At 35.7% G+C, this 20,935-nt stretch overlaps 2 protein-coding genes across 8 annotated transcripts in view; both read left to right on the forward strand.

The window, feature by feature from the left end:
• sned1 (sushi, nidogen and EGF-like domains 1) overlaps positions 1–514 on the forward strand; it is a 65,113-nt gene extending 64,599 nt beyond the window's left edge. For all 6 annotated transcript variants that reach the window (XR_015493712.1, XR_015493714.1, XR_015493713.1 and 3 more), the window contains exon 32: positions 6–514. The gene's annotated coding sequence lies outside the window, so the exon portion shown is untranslated. The remainder of the gene's footprint in view (positions 1–5) is intronic.
• A 4,696-nt stretch (positions 515–5,210) lies between these two features.
• ryk (receptor like tyrosine kinase) overlaps positions 5,211–20,935 on the forward strand; it is a 96,630-nt gene continuing 80,905 nt past the window's right edge. The window contains exon 1 of one of the 2 annotated variants that reach the window (XM_087255666.1): positions 5,211–5,829. In XM_087255666.1, coding sequence (XP_087111792.1) covers positions 5,610–5,829 — 220 coding nt within the window. In that variant the 5' untranslated portion in view covers positions 5,211–5,609. 2 annotated transcript variants of the gene reach the window in all.

The raw sequence follows: 20,935 nt of genomic DNA on the forward strand, positions 1-20,935 counted from the left end.
TTTAGGAGGCTGAATAAACTTTGGGGAGTAATTACTTCTCTCGATTAAAATGAGGATGCATTACCATCATCGTTGGTCCATTTTTGCATCACTGGTCACCTTTCATTGTCTGTATTGTTCTATGGACCATTTTGGTCAAATACAACTTCAGATCTGTAAATGACCTTCAACCATATGATTTAGGAGATACCTGCATCAGTTAGCATACCTCAAATGTAAATATTATGAGATACTGAAATGTAGTGGCCGTCAAATCCCTCAGGGAATTTTTTTTTTTTTTTTGTAATTATTGCCTGTTCAGTTTTCAAAACATAAAAGCATTTCCATTCAACAGTTCTTTAAAGCCTGGATCTCTTCAACAGAAAGATTGCACAAAAATACTGAGGAAAAAAGTCACACCGTTGTTTCTGTTTGTGTAAAGCAAAACTCTTTGCTAGCTACCGTGTAAATAGTGTTTATAGTCTGTGTTTTTGTAGTTGAATATTTTAATAATAAAATTGTTAAAACGTCAGGAGACCTTCTGTTTTTAATGGGAAAGGCTTGTATACAGGGGAGAGGATTTCACCGATACACCTTATTGAATCACCACAAGATGTCGCTATATTGTAAAAAGGAAATAAAGGTTGACGTAAGAGTTCAACCAAAAATGAGAAGCACCACACTCAATTTGAACACAAAATAGTTAGTTGATAGCCAGTATCCACTGACATATTTAGTAAATTAATTGATTTCTACAATATCTTTTGAGATTGTAGCTTCAACTCTCAACTTTTGTGTGAACTATTCCTTTAAGAACTGTTCTTTTATCAGGCAACGTTTTATGACGCTGATGGTCTGGCTTTATGGAACATGAGACTTCTTCCTTATCTATGAAAATAAGCTATAAACAATATACAGAAAGCATGTATAGTGAATTTGGATATTCCGAAATTATTGTGCACTGTAAAACCCAAAAAGTTAAGGTAGCTCTAAAACTATTTGAGGAAACTGATTGCAACAAACCACTTAAGTTAAAAAAACTAATCCTATTGAGTATTGTAAACCTAATCCATTTTTGTAAATAAAGCAATTTGAGCACAGTAAAACCCAATAAATAAAGAGAACTCAAACCAACTGAATACTGTAAAACCCTATAAGTTAAGGCAACTCAAACCGTTTGAGGAATTTGATCGCTACAAACCATTTGAGTTATAAAAAACTACTATTTATATTGTGAACTTACTCCATTTAAGTTGAAGTAATGAGGTATTTAATTAACTCATCACCTTCAACTGAGTTCAAAACTGTTTTTAAAAGAGTAGAATTAACTTTCAGTAAATTATGAGTTAACAACACTCATTTCATTTGATTGTTGAAGTTGACTCTTGGGTTTTACAGTGTAATAAAGCCACTGAAATGAGAAATGCAGCTTTCTGCACTGTACTAATCTTCAGTGACTGGATTTACAGACCAGAAGAAAATAAAAATGAAAACATTGTCAAAATGGTCCACGTGACTTGTGGTTTGACTGTAATCGAATGAAGCTCGAAGTGTTTACTTGTGTGTGCCAACAAAACCCCTGTAAAAAACAACTTGATTAATGTGAATCAGTATTCATTTATATGTTTTCATATTAAATTGCTAAAGTAATAGTTCACCGAAAACTGAACATTCTGTCATCATCTACTCATTGATCCAAACCTGTTTGTTCACACAAAATTAAAAATTTACTCATTATTTACTCTTTCTCTAATGATTCCAAATCTTTATGAGTTTCTTCTGATGAACACAAAACAACTTTTCTAATATTTGTTTTTCCTACTTTGGAAGTTGATGGTTACAGCATTCTTCAAAATATCTTCTTTTGTGTTTATCAAATCATATGAAATGTAAATAGTGAGTAAATTGTACATTATGGGCTACCTTTTTTTTTGACAGCAGTATAGTACTGTGATGTTGTCATGAGACTGATGGTGTCAGGTAGTAATAATTACCTGTACAAAATAGAACATATTTAGCATTTTTATATATTTAACTGCATTCAGAATCAGAACATATCATGGTCTATAATATGGTTGTGTGAGTGAGAAATACAGTGATCATGAGACTATCCAACAACCTATTAACATCAGATGAATCCCTGCTGTCAAGTTTTTCAAGTCTCTAGTTTTGTGGCAAGATCACAACTTTCATAATTAAGATGTAAGCTAATATGGAGAATCACAGTCATTAGTGTTTAATCCTCCAATAATATTAACTTAAATTTAACATTTGAAACATCAGTCACTTTTAACTGTTGCTCAAAGCTGTTGGAAGATGAAGGGAAGCCCAATTCTAATGAGCTGTTTTACATGATACATTTGTACTATACTCTTTGACTATATACACAGTTTGTACTATTTTAATTATGTTTTCTGTTTGAACCTTTTTTGCCATAAAATTACTGCAACATTATAGAAAGAAAATATTATTTATCATCACATTGAAGGCCCTGCATGTTTATTTTGTATAGATGAGTATCTCTGCCTGTCTCATTGTTTTCAGTCTCAAATTCAAATACTGGTTGACCTCTGTACGAAATAAAGCTTTGTGTATAGGTAAACTCGAGCTGATACTTCAGCAGCAGGAGGGAGATTCACACTTTTTTTCGAAGGCATTGAAATAAAAGAGAAATGCAGTATGTTGCACTGTATAAAACTTCTTTAAAGTGATTGGATAATGAACTTTCTATTACAGAATGTCACAACACACTGAAAATCTACCTGAGCCAAAGGACAAAATAAATAAGGTGATGTACCAGTTCAGTTTATTACTAGAGCGGTTAAATGTTCAGTGATGCTATTAAGCTGTTTGGACTGCTTCCATCAAACTACATCTGTTTCCACTGTGGGATCCCAATGACACCACAATAAAAACTGATCAACCAATGGGGAAAATGGGCTTTTAAAGCTGTTGAACTTGAGCTCTTTCCCCCATTACTCTGCTTGTTTGGTCAGAGTTTAAATGTCACCAATGAATTCACAGGACCAAGGTTTTGCGTCTCATTAACATAAAGATAAGCTCTGGGACTTTCATTTAGGAACCCTCTCAAAAATGAGATGGTTCATCTCAAGGGGTTTTCCCATACAATAAATTCAAAATTCATACAATAGAGAGGTGCATGAATATGACTAAAATGTTGTGATGATAGAAAATTTGGTACTTCAGATTCTTTCGCTTATTTTTATATCTCACTATGTCTTCACTTGTATCAGTGTTTTGCCGATAGGAGGTGGACCATTTTAGGAATAGAGCCAGGCCACCATGTTCCTATCAACGTCCAAACCACATCCGTCTCAGTCTCAATGTATCACAGAATCCTCATTAAAGAGTGGTTAGAATGAGGAACATATTCCAACTTCAGATCTCTCAAAACAGACTTCCAGACCTGAAGAGATCAAAGTTTTTCAGTTTTGTATGCATTTTAAAATACCATGAAGATTATAGGAACACAAAAGTGTCATTAACTTTGACAACAGAAGTGCAATTTATATATATATATATATATATATATATATATATATATATATATATATATATATATATATATATATATATATATATATATATATATATATATATATAGTGATAAATACACCAATAAATATTAGAAATGTTATAGTTATAGCTGATGATAAATGTTGACATATGTTGTGAACTTGTGATATTTAAAATATATATATTGTGCTAATTAGGGATGTTGCAATATACCAAAAAATTGGAATATTAATCATATTGTAAAATAAATAAGTACACAAAATAATATGACAAATAATTCAGTGATGGCACCAAGCACCATTATTGAATGGTACAAACTCTCACATGTAATGCCATGCCAACACAATTACTCAACACTGGAGGGTGTCCTTTTGCAGAAAGGATAGTTGGCAACTAGCTTTCTGCAACTCTCACATGGTCGCCCACTGATGCTAAGCAGGACTGTTGCTGGCCAGTATCTGAATGGAAGACCACATGGGAAAGGTTCTGCTAAAAGTGGTGTAAGTGAGGCCAGCAGGGGGGGTGCTCAATCTGCAGTCTGTGTGGGTCCTAATACCCAAGTATATTGATGGGGACTCTATACTGCTCAGTGATGAGATGTTAGACTGAAGTCTTGACTGTCTGTGGTCATTAAAAAGAATGTCTTTTGAAAAAGAGTAGGGGTTTAACCCTGGCATCTTGGCCAAATTTTTAGACCATCCCCATTATAATAATTAGCTCCTCTCCACCAATTAACTGGTGTGCTTCATTCATTCATTTATTTTCTTTTTAGCTTAGTCCCTTTATTAACCTAGTGTCGCCACAACGGAATGAACCGCCTATTTATCCAGTACGTTTTTACGCAGTGGATGTCCTTCCAGCCGCAACCCACCACTGGGAAACATCCATTCACTCTCATTCACACACATACACTACAGACAATTTTGCTGTATCACATGTCTTTGGACATGATGGGAGGAAACCCACACGAAAGCGGGGAGAACATGCAAACTCTACTATACACAGAAACGACGTTTACTGTAGCTTATTTAGTTCACCTATAGTGCATGTCTTTGGACTGTAGGGGAATCAAAAGCACCCGGTGAAAACCCATGCATACGGAGAACATGCAAACTTCATCCAGAAATGCCAACTGACAAAGCCGGGGCTTGAACAAGCATCTTCTTGCTGTGAGGGGATCATGCCACCATGATGGCCACAACAAATTCAAACCCCAATAAATAAGTAATAAAATAGACAAACAGGTTTAATAATTTCACCAATTGTCTGTTGAAAATGACCTTATTTAATATTAAAATAAATAGACATAATGTATTTTTTAATCTGGTCAACCTTTTTATTTTTACAGTTCCTTTTGATTCTATTTAAAACTATTTATTGATGCACAGTCATACATTTGTAGATTTTAGCATAATACATAAGTGGGAGGAAGCAATTAAACCTTTAGATTAACTTTAGTTTATTAATTTAGACATAATATTTTTGCTCAAACAGATTTAAAGGGTTAGGAAGAGACCTGTAATGACGTAGGCCATTCAGGAATCCTGTCACCTATCTGTATCATTGCATTAAACACACACCACCACCCCAGGAGCGCGCCCGTAACGTCTGTGCGTGCGCGCGCTACTTTTAAATGACCCCCTCCCAACCGCCCCCTTTTCTTCAATGAAAACTGAGATTGCGGAGGGGGGGGTGGAAAAAGACCATGAAAGGACAGAGCTGGAGGACACTTTTCAGGACTGTTTGTTTGGGATAGTATTTGTGGCTTGTCTTCCGACTTTTTTTAATTTCAGTAAATAAAGACTTGGGACGTTATCTCAGGAAAAAGACAACGCTTTTACTAACAGCGTCCAACTGGTCCCGCTCGCGCCCGTGCGCTCCCTTCACTGAGATTGAGCGCGAGCTAACAGAAGTTAGCTGGACGGCTATCAGCAGCGGGTGAGGGGACAATACAGCAGAAGAAGGGTCGACAGAGAGCGCCGTCGTCAAAACCCAGTAGCATGTCGCCCTCGGGAAGAAGTAACTCAAGTTTTGGATGAGGTTCCGTGGCGCTGGTCGATCGCAGAGACTTTTTAAAGCGACGGTGGGCTGTGATGTTTCTGCCAGCGCGGGGCTCCGTTGGAGGCGCGGCGTCGGCGGTGTCCCGGGGTTGGCCGCATACGGTACAGTGGAGACTAGTGGGTTTCTTTCTCCTCCTGCTGCTCGAAGGGGCCCGATGCCTCGCCAACCCTAGTAATTCACCAGGCATAAACAATAACAACAGGCCGAATGTGAACATCTTCATGAGCGAGGAAGAGGTCAAGAAACTCCTAGGTGTGTAAACATTTTTCCTTTTCGCTCCACTTTATTCCTGTGCTTTCCAAAGAGCGTTGTTCTTTGAAGAAAAACTTTTTTTGTCGTCCTGTCAAACAAACATAATTGCCTATAACTACTTTATACACCAGCTCAGGTCTTAGTTTAGTGCCGAAAAGTACACATTAGTTGTTTACAGTGTTGCCACAAACTGCTAAAACGTTGTTGTAGTTTGTTAGCTCTCCATATGTTAGCTTTAACAGGCCAAACAATTTGCAGCGTCTGCGTATCCTCTAAATAGAGTAAGCTTATGACAATATATGCATAGAAATTTACAGAATACTCGATTTGAATTAGTTTGTGTGATTAGACTTGCCTGTGTGCTCTGGAAGTAGAAACTTGTTGCTACAAAGTTTCATGCTTGTTTGGTTAGAGCCCTAATTATGTGGTGATTTGTACGGTTTATGTCACGTATATACAAAAGAGACAGGAGGATGGCTGATTTTGAGTCTTTCTTTCTGTCTGATGTGTCTTAGACAGAAAAGCTGTAGGGATGAAAGTAGATATTTTCTCAGGTTCATTTGATGTGTCAACAAGCCAGTCCAGTAAACACTAAGCTGTATTTGTGTTGTTTTTTTGGTCCAAATATTAAAGGTAGTTTAAATGTTTAGTCAAAACATAAAACACATTCTAATAAGTTATATAATTCAGAGGCACAAACCGAGAAAAACAACAAAAACAGGCCTTTTTTGTGCTGTTGATGTTGTTTAAAAATAATGAATTTAACTGTGAGTTGTATATATCAGTATAACTAAAACATTTACTACTATTTTATGGTTGTCTCTCATGTTATAGAACTATTTTTTTAAACTTTTTTCATATTAAAATGTGTATATATAAAAAACAAAACAACTCAATGCAAAACTAGTTACTGACACTCGGTTTCTCAAAACTGAAGGTATTAAACTATTTTTAGAACAATTATAACCAAGCTAACCAAAAGATGCTTGCATCAGTTCATTGAATGTTCACCTTGAATGGTTATAATACTTAAAACAAAACCAAAGTCATTAGCAAGTTTACATGATTTAACATATTGAAGATTTGACATCAAAAACACATCTGCCTCTATCTTTATTCATTTCTAGAGTCATATTTATAGGACTTTTCATCTAAAGTTAATGATCAATCATAGAAGGCATGCGGTAAATTGTGTACAATAGGTTTTCACCAAGGCCTTAGAAATGACTGTGTATAATATGATAGTGTCCATGTGTCATAATGGAAAACACATGACTATATGTGTCTGACATTTTGCAGTTTGACTGTGTGTGGTTGTTTATAGCTTAATGTTTCTACTTAAATGTGAACATTCAGTTTATGAAGAATATTTGAAGTCCTCTTTCTATGATTGACCACATGAAGTGTTGTAATAATGAGTAAATGAATCAATTTATGCACTTTAAGGTGAAACTTTCCTGACACACTTGCTATGTTTGTATTCAGTGTAGGTTTTTGATTCATTGGTTGTTGTTAATTGCTGGGTATTTGTGACCGGGCCTATAAACATTCATTATCATTGCTAATGTCACAGCGTAGTTAATGAAAGGGTTGGGGGTTGAAGTGTCAATTTCCTGCTGGAAAGAGGAATCAGAGATGAGGGCATTTTGGAGCAGCTTGGTTTGAACTTGTTTTGAGGGCCTACCCTTTCAGCCTAAATTAAGAGCAATTTCTAGCAGACTGAAAATAAAACAGAAATTATATATGGCATTTATATAATGTGATGCAAATGTTGGAGCATTTTGTTTGAACTCTGAATGTTTCCATATGGAATATAATGTTTCAAATCAGGCTGCTCCACTTAAACCTTTTACATTTGAATGCTTTGAATTTGTAACGGCTTTAGTTTTGCCAAATGTTTGAGATGTTTGGCGGTAACATTTGGCGTTTTTATCCATGTGTGTATTTTTAATGTCTAATGCCAAAAAAAGCTTTGAATTTTAATCCAATAAATGTTAGAATGTGTCCAGTTTTATTATTTTTTCTAAGCTAAATAATACCTCGTATCATACTTTTTGTCATGTTTTACTGAAGAAACCACTAAAATTCAATGCCAATTAAATGCCGAACATATTATGTTTAGAAAATAAGATCATAAATAATGTGATATGCGATATATATTTTAAAGAAATTATATCCATAAATAATGTGATATGCGATATATATTTTAAAGAAATTATATCCATAAATAATGTGATATGCGATATATATTTTAAAGAAATTATATCCATAAATAATGTGATATGCGATATATATTTTAAAGAAATTATATCCAACCTATGTTTGTGTTATTTCAAGGAAAAGGAAACATCACTACAACTTTTACTGTTGCATAAAACAAAACAAGATATTTTAACAATGTAAACAAACGCAAATAAGTAAAAGTAAATACTACCACCACTTTGCTTTTTATCAACCTGAAAATGTCAATAACATACTAAAATTTAAAAACACATGAAACTGAGTGGAGGTATTACTACATTGCTGTCTTAGTGCTTTCTTAACATGGCTGGATTGCACTTTTGTATTACAGCATCTATACTAAAACCGTTACAGATCATTTGGACATAAAATATCATGTATACTCTGCTTGATTTCAGAGATGCATTTTCTGATGTGCTAAAAGTTTTTTAGGGACACTGTTTGCTCCTAAGATACGTTTTTGTCGATCTGATCACAAGTGGTCAAAAGATGCACATTACATCTTCCTTTTGTCCACTTTCAACCACTTTTCTGATGAAGCAGAGTCTGTGGGGAGGTATTGCACTTTTCTGATCTTAATACTGCAAAGCCAGTGCAATTTTAATAATTTACAAAAAATAAAGATCATATAAAACCACCTGTTCTGGTCAAATGATAATGTTTTATCAATGCACTTTATGCACTGACTAATGAAATGATAGACAACTGATATTGTATTTAGTTTATTCCCGATCAACACTTATTACATCCAGACACTGTAGGCACAAATTGTTGCACAATATATTTCAGCATCAAAATGTGCAATGTTTAGTTTATATGTTGGTATTATATTAGCGCAAAAGCCATAATTAAAAAAAAAAGAGAGATTTGTAGAATTTAACCATATGAAAGTTTGTCATCTGCATGTGATTTGAAGATCTATGACTGTGCATTCTATATTCATTCTATAGCTCTTGGTATAGCTTCCAATCATCATGGCTGCAAAGTGGCCATATAAATAAAGGCTTAACAGAGCAGGGTCACGTGACTTGTAGAGAAAGTAACTGAAAAAATTGACCTGGAAAAATTTTAGTGATTATAGGTTCTGAATGTTGATTTCTATTACTTTTCGATTAATCACCCCACCCTACATGATTCACAACCAGAATAATCATAAGCCAGTTAAAATGAAATTTTCCCAAAAATAGCTGTTCAAGCTATTTGGTAAAATTGTATTCATATCTCAATATTGCAGAAAAAACAACTATCGCAATTAGGGGTGTAACGATACACTCAGCTCACGATACGATGTGTATCATGATATAATGTTCACGATTCGATATGTATCACGATATTTGGAATAAAAATAGAAAATTAAACTGAAATGCAAATTTTACCAAGTAAACTATTTTTTATGTATTTCTTTTGTTTCAACTTGTTAAACTGAACCTTCTTTAAGAAAATAAATTAAACAGGCCTGTCTCTGGAAAATAAAACAATTAAAAAACTTCTTAAAAATATTATTGAAATGACAGAGACAAAAGTAAGGAACAATTTAAGTAAAGGTGCAAAAAAATAAGCTTTCTATTCAATTGAATTTAACAGTAAGAGCTTAAGGCTTTGCTTGGTCACTTGCGTTTTTTGTGTGTGCAAAAAAAAAAAAAAAATCCACATTTCCAGGTATTTAATTCATATTTAATTAAATTCATTTAGAGATATCTCTAATTACAATTGTGACTAGTCAAAACTCATTTAGATATATCTACAAATATTTTTTAATGGAAGTCAATAGAGGAATATGACTAGTCATATTATAATATATTTGCAGATATCTCCAATCTGATTTCGTACTAGTACGATTGTAATTGCAGATATCTCTAATTGTCGTTCTGACTAGTCGAATTATAATTATGACTAGTCAAAATATAATTAGAGATATCTCAAAATATATTTATGGATAGTCAGAACAAAGGTTTAAATGCTAAAACGGCTTGCCATACGCGCGCGTCTATCAAAGTCCGCCCTCTGTAGTAACAGCTCACGGTCAGCTCACGTCATGTGTGATTTTGCGGCGAGAACATTATATGAAGACAGAATGATATTTTAGGGTGAATTGTACCTTATAAATACAGTATGTGACTCTTTCAACACCATTAGGAGGTATCCCTGTCGCTGTGCAAAGTATTTAAATCACTGTGAAGACTTTAAAACTTAGGATGTTTGACCCAGCATGCGTGTCAAAAAGCGGACGAGTCTAAAGCAATGACTGTACAACCGAAATGTTGCCAGACGTCTGATATTGAGAGGATGGGCCATCCTCTATTTCAGCTCCACTCATCTTGGTCTGCTAACATTACTGCTGCTGCAATCTGAGCTCACGTCCGACAGCAGGTGGAACGTAGATCACGTGCAAATAGGGTTGTAACAATATACCGGTATGACGGTTTACCACGATTTGAACGTGCACGATTATCATACCATGAACAATTGCATATCAACGGTTTTAACCCTTAAAGACCGAGACAGCCGCCCGCGGCTAAAAATAAGTATTGCTCTTAAATGTTTAATAACTTTTGATCCGCTGATCCGATTCATACAATTCAAAGATTGGCATAAAGAAGAGAATCTCAGCTTTCCAGTGCCGTATCACATAACATTCGCGGACTTTCAGAGGCTCCGGAATCAGTGCGGTTACGTCATCAACATTTGACAACGCTGATTTGACAAAGAAACGCTCGTCACTGTGTCTCCGGACAAATCAGACATGATACATTGATGCATTGTCCCTCCTCCATGCCCAGATTGGTTCAAACTCGCTATATCACAACCAATAAGCATAGGTTTCGCTTTTGTTTGTGGACCAAGCTTTTTGAACAACACGAAATGAGAGATAGGCATACATTTATGCGCGGCTAAATAAAACGCAAAAAAAAAAGTTTTGCATGAAATAATTCTCATACTAAGTACTTTTGCATGCACAGCAGCACAGAAACATGACAAAACAGTGACACAGCAAAGGCGAACTGCTGCTCTTGCTGTTTTCAAAAGACGCAAATGAAGATGCAGCTGTTTGTCTGCATTGCATACAACCACATCCAAATCCATGCTGGCACATAGAACCTAAGGATGTTCCATATTGAATCTAGTTTCGTTATGTAACTATTTATAGTATAGTAAATATTTATATCTATTTTTTACTGAGGATTTGCACCATGTTTATTTGGACTTTATTTGGACTTTGACACATTATTTATTATTTTCTTATTTTTATTTGTTCATTGTGAGTGGTGTTGTTTATAGTAACTAAAAATATATTATTTGTAAAAAGTCAAATTTGCTTCACTGTTCTATTATTTTGTAACATTTGTAACATACCGTATACCGCAAAACCGTCAAACCGTGGTATTGTTTTAGACGATTATCATACCGTGAAAAACTCATACCGTTACAACCCTACGTGCAAACAGCTCAACTAATAAGAGAAAACGTACGTCATATCGTAATCAAATCGTCATAACGCCACGATGCATATTGTGACATTTTTGCATCGCAATAAATCGTACAACGATAAATCGTTACACCCCTAATCGCAATGTTATATTTTTCCAATAATTTGCAGCCCTAGGACATGGTATTATGTCTTACAACATGTATTTGTGCTGTAGTTTTTATAAAATTCATTTAAAAATATTTTAGAACATTGAAATAAATTTAAATTAATTAAATTAGGTAAAAAAAAATAGACAAAGGATCAGGAATTTATCAGGCAAAAATACCAATCGCCCAGAATATGCAAAATCACCATGTTTTTGAGCCCTAAATCGCATCCTTGAATGTTGCCGTGTGAAATAAATTATTAAAATCTTTTTTTGGATGTGGACTATCTCAAAAGGCTTAACAACCTGTTCGCTTCTGTCCTTGGCGTTGTTCACTTGTGATCGGAATACCACATGTAATCAGGGCCAGGGTGTGCCAATCGTTGGCAGACAGATGTATTTGTATTAAATCACTCATTTATTGCAAATATTATGATGTGCACATTTTCAATATTTCAGTAATTCCAATATATTGCTAAAAAAAGGTTTACTGCAAGTAATATTTTCTATAATTAATTAAACAACCAGAACTGGTGCCCGCTGAAGAATCCAAATGCGATGGCGCTGAGTGGGTTTATTTGAGCTTTTCTGAAATGTGAACAGGTTTGAAATATGATTGTCCTCCCTCCAGTCTCATACCTCTTTTATCCTCCGTAAAGCTGACCTGCATATTTTTTGTCACGACTGGCTTTGAGAACAGAACTCCTGGATATGGGAGCTTCTTTCTGGCTCACTGCATTTCTTCTCTCCTCTGTGATGATTGATGAACTTTATGGTAGGATTTTGCACTCTTTGATGATCATATCAGATTATTCACATTAGCTTGTTGTCGCTTGTAGTTTTATGCAGGGTTCTCTGCCATTTGTCTTTGGTTGAATGGAGCTTTTTATAAAAATTTAAGGGGAAAGTGGACTGGAGATGTGCTGTTCATAAAAAAAAAGTGCATCTCATAATGTCACTTGCCCTTAGCTGTCCTTCTTGCTGTGTCAATTTTTTTTTTCTCTGAGTGCATTCTGAGATCCTGAAACCTACTCGGATTACATTTATTCTGAATACACCTGAAGGACATATCAAGTAATGTTCTGTTGCATAGTATTGCAAGAATGTATCTTTTATATGTTAACATGATTTTTTGCATTATTTTGGAATCAAAAGCACCTTGATATGCTGAAGTATACTGAGGGGCCATTGTAAGTAGAAGAAGCCCCTGAATGTATTAATCACAGGGATATCAGCCGCTTATAGTTTTTCTCTGCCAGTGCATTAGAGAATCAGGTGTCTGCTGTTGCGCACAGGAGTCTGATTACCTCTGATGTGGTTCAGAGATCCTGTTTTGTGACTCACAGGATTTCTTGACTTATAAGTTCATGGTTGTGGTGGTTATGCAGAGGTTTTATTTTGGTGCTTGAAATGAATGTAGATTTCAGTTTTGTCTTTAGAGCTGAATTTATTTTGGTGAAATGAATGTACAAACTTGTGGCATAGCTTAAAATTCCTATCGTCTTCCGCAGATATACTGTTGTGGATGTAACATCTGTGATTTCTGGAGTTAGCACTATTTGATTGGTAAAATATGAATCTATATGAAAATGCTGCTGGGCAGTAATTTTTTTTTATTTACATATTTGTACCTAATATCCATATTAGTACCTGAAGCATACTAGTATCTGAAGTGTACATATGAATTCCAGAAGTGTACATATTAGTAAAAGTGTCTTGAAAATGCTGAAGACCCCATTTTAGTTTGTAAATGTGATTTGTTTTAGTGTAGACAGACTGAAATGCAAACGTGAATTTTGAATCCATGCTCCAAGCTCCATGCATTTTAGTTTAAACGTCTTTGCACACTGAAGTCTGAAATTTCATATGCATTTTTTCATATTTTTATGCAGAAATTTTGATGCATAAAAATTAATCCATTGCAAAAATACGCAAAACATTTCAATTCAATTCATCATCAATTCAAGCAGTTTTCTACTCCAAAGTAGAAAAATAGAAATAGGCTGCATATTGCGATCATCCAATATTGTATAGAGGATGGAGAGTTCAGCTCATTATCAAGGAGCTGCACTATGATTGTCCTGAAATGCTAAGTTTATTTCAGAAAATCAGTGGAAGTGCAATGGACTGAAAGCAGACTATGCTTTTTATTATAATGTCTATGAGCAGTATGTCAAATGAAATGACACATATACACACACACACACACACCAAGCAGCTGCAGGGGAGAGGTGCGCCAGTAACTGAATCCAGCATAGGGTTTCTCAACTGATCGCCACATTCTGTCTTTATTTTATGCACTGTGTGTTTGTCATGAAGTTATCTGTAGCTCAAATGACGGCATTCTGTAGTTAGCTTTTCACTTGTGCGGTGGCTCTGAACTGTAAAAACAAAGCTTAAAGTGCTTTTTCGGATGCAAAAAATCAAACCCGGTGCAAATTCTTTTATGATGGACAAAAGTTTCGCAGGCAGTGTGTCAATGCTATTCACACAACGTGAGGTTGAATTTATTTTTTAATGTGCAAAAAAAATTACGGACAAATTTCTGATTCAGTTTGCACTAACCTTAATACTGTGGACTGAGATTTTCTGAAACTCAATAAAACTGCTAGTCTGGGCAAGGAGTTTTCTCATTCTAAAATGTTGCTTTAAAGCTAAAATGCACTATTGTTAATGGCACCTAAAAGTGTGACATATCCAGATCCTTTTAGATCACATACCATGGTTCAGGATATTGGTTATTGCAAAGTTAGCAGTCATTTAATCATCACAAAATTTCAGTTAATCTGCAAGAAGATGTGAAAAAGAGTTAAATTCTTTACTCTATACATAAAAAGTGCACTCAGTCCTGCATCTGCAGCGTGCCAGTGTCGAATTAAGTTTTTCATGTCGTCTTGGGCTTGTATGGACAAATGCACACAAAATGACGTCAGAATTTCAGACATGGTGACTATTCTCATAAACCCAAGTGGTCTCCATTAAGCCCAGCGGTAGGTCCTTCTGCAAACTCACTTTCTTGTTTTTTTTTTTTATTATTTATTTTTTTTTTAGCTTTTTCTATATTGTACAGTTGATGTATTCTTGTAACAATATAGTTCTCTCGACGGCATGATCCTGAACAATGTTGATGCTGAGTCTGCAGTCTGCGATGATCCATTTAGTGATGGATTGAGTTCGCTTTGCAGTTGTTGTTGTTGTTTTGTTAACAGGCCTCTGCATTCAACCAGTGTTCTTTGGCAAGCTCTGCTAAACAGGTGTTTTGCTTACATGTGCAAAAATATGTTTAAGCGAAAATGCTACTTACAACTTGCTGTGCGTCAGTAGAAAGACAGTTTCTCACTACAATAATTTTACATCACTTTTGTTTAATTCAAACTTTACTTTTTTTTATAATAATACTTTGCATTCAGCACACACACTTTGTCTTGATCCATCATATATTATCCATCACACAATGATGTGACTGCAATCATGACTGCAGAAAGCTTGGGTCAAACCTTATCAAATTATTCATTTGGGTTAGAAATATTTACGCATAAACCCCTTCAGATTAATCATGTTAATTTAGACAGGGTAGTCATTTTGTTTCTTGACAAGTTTCAGTGAAACTAAATATAAAAGCATACTGATCCTTGGTGGTAAAGAAAAACGTTAAAAAAAGACATAATCATTCCAATTTAATGTAATGTGAACATTCTGGTGCCTGTTAATATGTCTTCCTCACAATGACTAATGCACACCCGACATGCATTTTTTTAATTACATTTTTTTTCGTAGGACCTACTTGATAAGACCTACCTGAAAACACCCCCTAATTTAATTTGTATCTTAATTTGCAGGTATCCAGTTGTGTTTATTTGTGCTTTTACTAATTTGTTTCAGTTCATTTTCTGCATCCAAAGCAATGCTTGTATATCTATGTAGGTTTTGGCCCATTTTTTGCATTTTCTGAAAAAGGATCCAACCTATGACTCATAAGCTATAATGTGATTTAGACAGCGAGTGAGTCTTATGATCTATTGTATCTCTGTTTATATCATAATCATTATTCATACTTGCATGCCAACAATTAAAAGGTTTTTGTTGAAATGTTACCAAAAACAAATGAATAAAATTGAAAATACTTGTAACTTGATCAAGGCATATAAAATATTATTGTTTGCTGATTCTATCCCTGTGTTTGGTATGGTGTACCAGTGTTTCCTCTAGGATTTTTTTCCCGCTGTGGTGGCAGACTACCTATGGCATTATTTCAATGACAAATGGAGAAATGTCGTGAGCGCAGTATTAAACAAGTCGAGATCGCATTTATGCAATACGAGCATGCACATCTTTTTGCTTGCGCACCGATTTCCTCTGCTCGTGCACAAAACCTCTTGCACACTCTCTCAAATATACACTGCTCAAGTGCAGATCTTCTTGTGCGCTCTCAAAAAATGCTGCTGAAGTGCAATTTAGCGCATTTATGTTGTGAGTATGTCTCCAACAATTATTATATTTTCTAGGAATATTTATGAATGTCTCCAAAAGACCTACAGAGCTGCATGAATGATTCCTGAATTAAAGTGAAACTGCTATAAACTCCAGTTAGATAAAGTCATTGTATGCAGAACAATAGACCTTTATCCATAAACGAAGTAATATTATGGAAACTGTGTTCATCTTAACTGAAAGCTATGTTGTGTTTGCTGGCCTCACGCATCATGCACCTGTCAGTCAGTCAGCCAGCCAGTCAGCACGTAACCTCAAAGGGTTAAACAAATAATGCACACCACTAGTACGCCTACAGAAAAGTTTGCACTGTTATAATTCACTTACCTTTTAATAAGTTTTGGTACAATTATAACCCACTATTACAAACAACAACAAAAATAGCTGAATGTTTTGAATGAGAAGCGGGATGCATTTTGGTGTGTTGCCCCGCCATGGAAGAATGAATGTAGCGGAAACCATGTGTACTTATGTAGCATTTAGTTTTTTTGCTGGCACTGTCAGAGATTTATTCACCATCTTTAGTAGGTCTATTTGGTGTGTTTGTGTGTATGTGTGGATGCGTGCCTGCGTGTGTGCATGCGTATTAATTTTCTTTGGTGTCTGAGTAGAAACTAAACTTCATTTGCCATGTTTTGGAAAAAAAAATATGAGATTAGGAGTTGGAAATGACTTACTAGTTTGTATATAGTATGTACTCTTTCTTTTTCAACCTCTACTGTTTTTTTTCTGTGCTTTTGTTTGTTTTCTCGGTTAGGCTCTTGTCATTTCCTGTCGTTCTCTGTCTGAGCTTTCTGGAGTTCTGTAATTTCTTTCGCAGATCTTAATCTGTCCTCCTCCCCTTTCTTTTTTCCATCTTCTTGAGAGCCATGTCAGTGAAAGTAACCTCTTCTTTTTTGTTCTATAGTGACAGGATCTGATTGCTAATTTAACAAGAATGCTGTAAATGATTATATTTGATGTCCATGTTTACATTTTTATGACAATCTGCTCTCTCGGATCTGGGAGTTCACTTTGTATGGCATTGAAGTAAATCTGCTGGCTTCTAGTGGTGTAATGATACACCAATGCCGTGGTTCAGTTTGGTTCATGGTATTGGAGCCACAGTATGGTATGAATCAGTTTTGTTCAGTTTGCTTGGGGGTTAATGGCTTGTAGTGTGGCACCAGCAATGTTAAAGATCACATGAAATTAAAATAAAGTTTTTTAGATGTTAGTTTAAGGATGTCTAGTGTGCTCCAAAACAGTGACAAAATTTGCAGTTCGAAGATATAAAACTGATTTGAAAAGCTTGTAGTTTGTCACGTCCACCTAAATGGATCAATGGTTCTATTCATGTCTTCTCATACTTTAGTTTCTCATCAAATCATGACCAATCAAATGCCCTCTAGTATCTGACCTTCTCATTTGTTTTTCATTTGATGCACTCAACCACTTTCACTGGAAGAGCAGTGATGAAACAAAACGATATTAGTTTTTTTGGTCACACTTTACAATAAGGTTCATTAGTAAATGTTTATTAATGCATTTACTAACATGAACAAACAATGAACAATACATTTACTACTGTATTTGTTCATGTTAGTTAACGTTAGTTAATGAAAATACAGTTGTTCATTATTAGTTAATGTTAACTCATGGTGCATTAACTAATGTTAACAAGCATGGCCTTGCATGTTAATAATGCATTAGTAAATGTTCAATTATGATTAATAAATGCTGTACATGTGTTGTTCATGATTAGTTCATGTTAGTAAATGCATTAACTAATGAACCTTATTGTAAAGTGTTACCGTTTTTTTTAAAAGGGGGATGAGTTACCGTGTCCCACCCTCTTTTCATGTTTTGGTTGAGATTACATCAAACATGGATAAAAATGCATATTTCAAACGGTTCATACATAGGACCTTTAAAGAACACTATATTCACCTTTGACTTAATCTTTTTTTTAACATAAGTTGTATTAGGATTGGGTGGTATGTCGGGTTCTGGGGATATATCGATTTGATTCCCCAATGCGATGCGGTATTATCCAATATCTTTTATATCGATATCAGTGTTTCATCTAGGATTTTTTCCAGCTGTGGCGGCAGGCCTTTTTTTACACCGATTTACCAACTACCTGTGGAGTTATTTCAATGACAAATGTCATAAGCGCAGTATTAGAAGTCTTGATCGCATTTTTGTAATAGCCTACGAGCATGTGAATCTCTGCTTGTGCACAACTTCTTGCACGCCCCCTCAAATATAAGCCGCTTCAAGAGTGCGCAGATCTCACGCTGCTAAGTGCGATTTAGTGCGGTTATGTAACGAGAATGTCTCCGGCATTTATTAGATTTGTTAGGAATATTTTTGAATGTCTCCAAAAGACAAACAGAGTAGCATTAATGCGGCCTGACTCTTGAAGTAAAGTGGAACAGCTATACGTTGTGTTTGCTTGCCTCACGCATCACACACCTGTCAGCCAGTGAGTCAGCACGTCACCTTAAAGGGTTAAACAAATGACGCACAGCTCTACTACGGTTACAGAAAAGTTTGCGCTATTATAATTCACCTACCCTTTAATACGTTTTGGTGCGACTATTACCCGCTATTAAAAAAATAAAATGTTTTGAGTGAGAAGCTGTAATGTTGCCGTGGCGGGATGAATTTTGGCGTAATGCACCGCCATGGAAGCAGGAATGTAGCGGAAACCATGTATATAGTTTGAGGCCACACATGCGCATTCTGTGTGAAACAGACCACTTCTCGGTTGCATGCGAGCCCCACTTGCATAAATGAAAAATAAAGAAAACCCTGTATTGAATTTCATTTATCAAAAATTTTGGGGGAATTTTTTTTTTTTTTTGTGCAGCTGTTTATTTGTAAACAGAGAGGGAAACCCCTTTGTTTGAATTACGTTTTGCTCAAAAAATGTTTAATAATGTTTTAATAAAGGCTTTAACTCTCAAGTAACCATTTATGGGAAAATACTGGATATATATCGTTTATCGTCATTGCTCCTAAAAATACCGGGATATGATATTTTGCCCATATCGCCTAGCCTAGTTGTATTAACATGTATTAACACTTGCTTTACATGTTTCTGTTTTGTGCAGATTATCTGGGTAAAATAAAATGGAAAATCTCTGGAGCAGAATAGTCAGAAATGTAAAAAATTATCCTACCATACAGTAGGGCTGCACAATAAAAAGAAAAGAAAAGATTGCGATCTCAATTTGACCCAACATCCAAAAAATGCAATTTCTGTCTTAATGTAAGGATGTATTCATGGCCCGCAAAATCACACATGAGCTGACACACATTTGTTTACTACCAAAAGGACACGTGCGTGCCTGCCATCGATGTCTACTTTAGTGAACAGAATCTGCATATGCTGTGAAAAACGGGTAATAAAGTTGTAAATAACGTTCAGTTTGATGCATAGAGCGATCGTATGGGAGCCACACGGAAAATATGATTTGCACATGTGTTTTTTTTTTTCTTTTTTTCTTTCCTCAAAGTGATGGCCGCCATGACATGAGTCGCACTCGGCAGTGAAAGTGAAACGCGTGTACACATAATTTAATGATTAATGATTATGACAAGCATTTGATTTTTTTTTTCTTTCGTAGTGAACACAGAGTGTTCAGCATGAAAATAAATGTTTACTGGGTCAGTATAACTACTCTAGCCTAGAGCTGCATGATTCTGGCTAAATTTTTTTTTGCTTTTTTGCCATTTTTAGCGTGTGATTGAAAGCTATGTCACTAAAGGAACACCTTTGCTCTATTTTTAGATGTAAGGCTCATTGGGCTCAACACAAGATCGACATTCACCACATGATCGCTGTAATAGAAATTATTGTTTGTAACTTAGTTTGTTTGTAGGTAGGTTTGCAAACTAGTGTACTTTTTCATTGCGTCTATGTTAAACTTCAGCCATTTGCATTTCTCGCGGTCACAGAAGCTCTCTGTGATCTCAACCAGGTGCAATTGGAAAGTGTGAGTGCGTTGCCTCACATGGGAATCCCTCCATTGGAAATAAAATAATGAACTTGCCTGCAGGTCGCACACCAGAAGCGCCCGTGTGCCGTATCGCGGCTCTGAGCAGCGCATCCGCTGCCTCAGGCCCCGTTTACACTAGTGCGTTTTAGTTTGAAAACGCATAAGTTTTGCTACGGTTACGCCATCCGTCCACACTACGCCGGAGTTCTCGAGCGCAGAAAACGGAGCTTTTTGAAAACGCTGGAGAGGCCGTTTTCATTCTAAAACGCTGCTGCTTCGTCTCAGTGTGGATGGGGAAAGACGGAGACATCTGAAAACGGAGGCGGGGCTGCAAACGTTCGCCTATCTAATTGGGGCTTTTCCTCAATATTAGGTAGCCCACACACAGTTCAGTCTTGCATCCTCTTCTTGTAAGTTAAGACTTCGCAAGTTTGATCAAGGCTGCAGTCTCCCCTTTCTCAGTTTGATATGGAAAACATACCGAGGACACGGGTAAATCTTCAAAGGAAACAGTGTACTTTATAACTTCATTCACATCACCTTGGCTACGTTGTTTCCCTTTCTCAACAATAAAACGTAAACATGATTTAAGGAACTGCCTATTTTCTTTTTAATATTAGCAACTTAACAGACAGCAGAAATGTTGAGGCGCCGTGCTGCATCTATGAGCGTCATCTTCACTGTGTGAATATTTATAACAAAACGGAGCCTACAACAACTGCCTCCTTTCAATTTCAGTGAAAATAGGAAACGCACCCTCTCTTTTGCTGAATATCAGTTTTAATAATCGATAATTATAAAAGTATAACATAC

The sequence above is a fragment of the Danio rerio genome, chromosome 6 (genome assembly GCF_052040795.2).
Source record: "Danio rerio strain M-AB ecotype USA chromosome 6, GRCz13ab, whole genome shotgun sequence".
In the NCBI taxonomy this organism is placed as follows: Eukaryota; Metazoa; Chordata; class Actinopteri; order Cypriniformes; family Danionidae; genus Danio; species Danio rerio.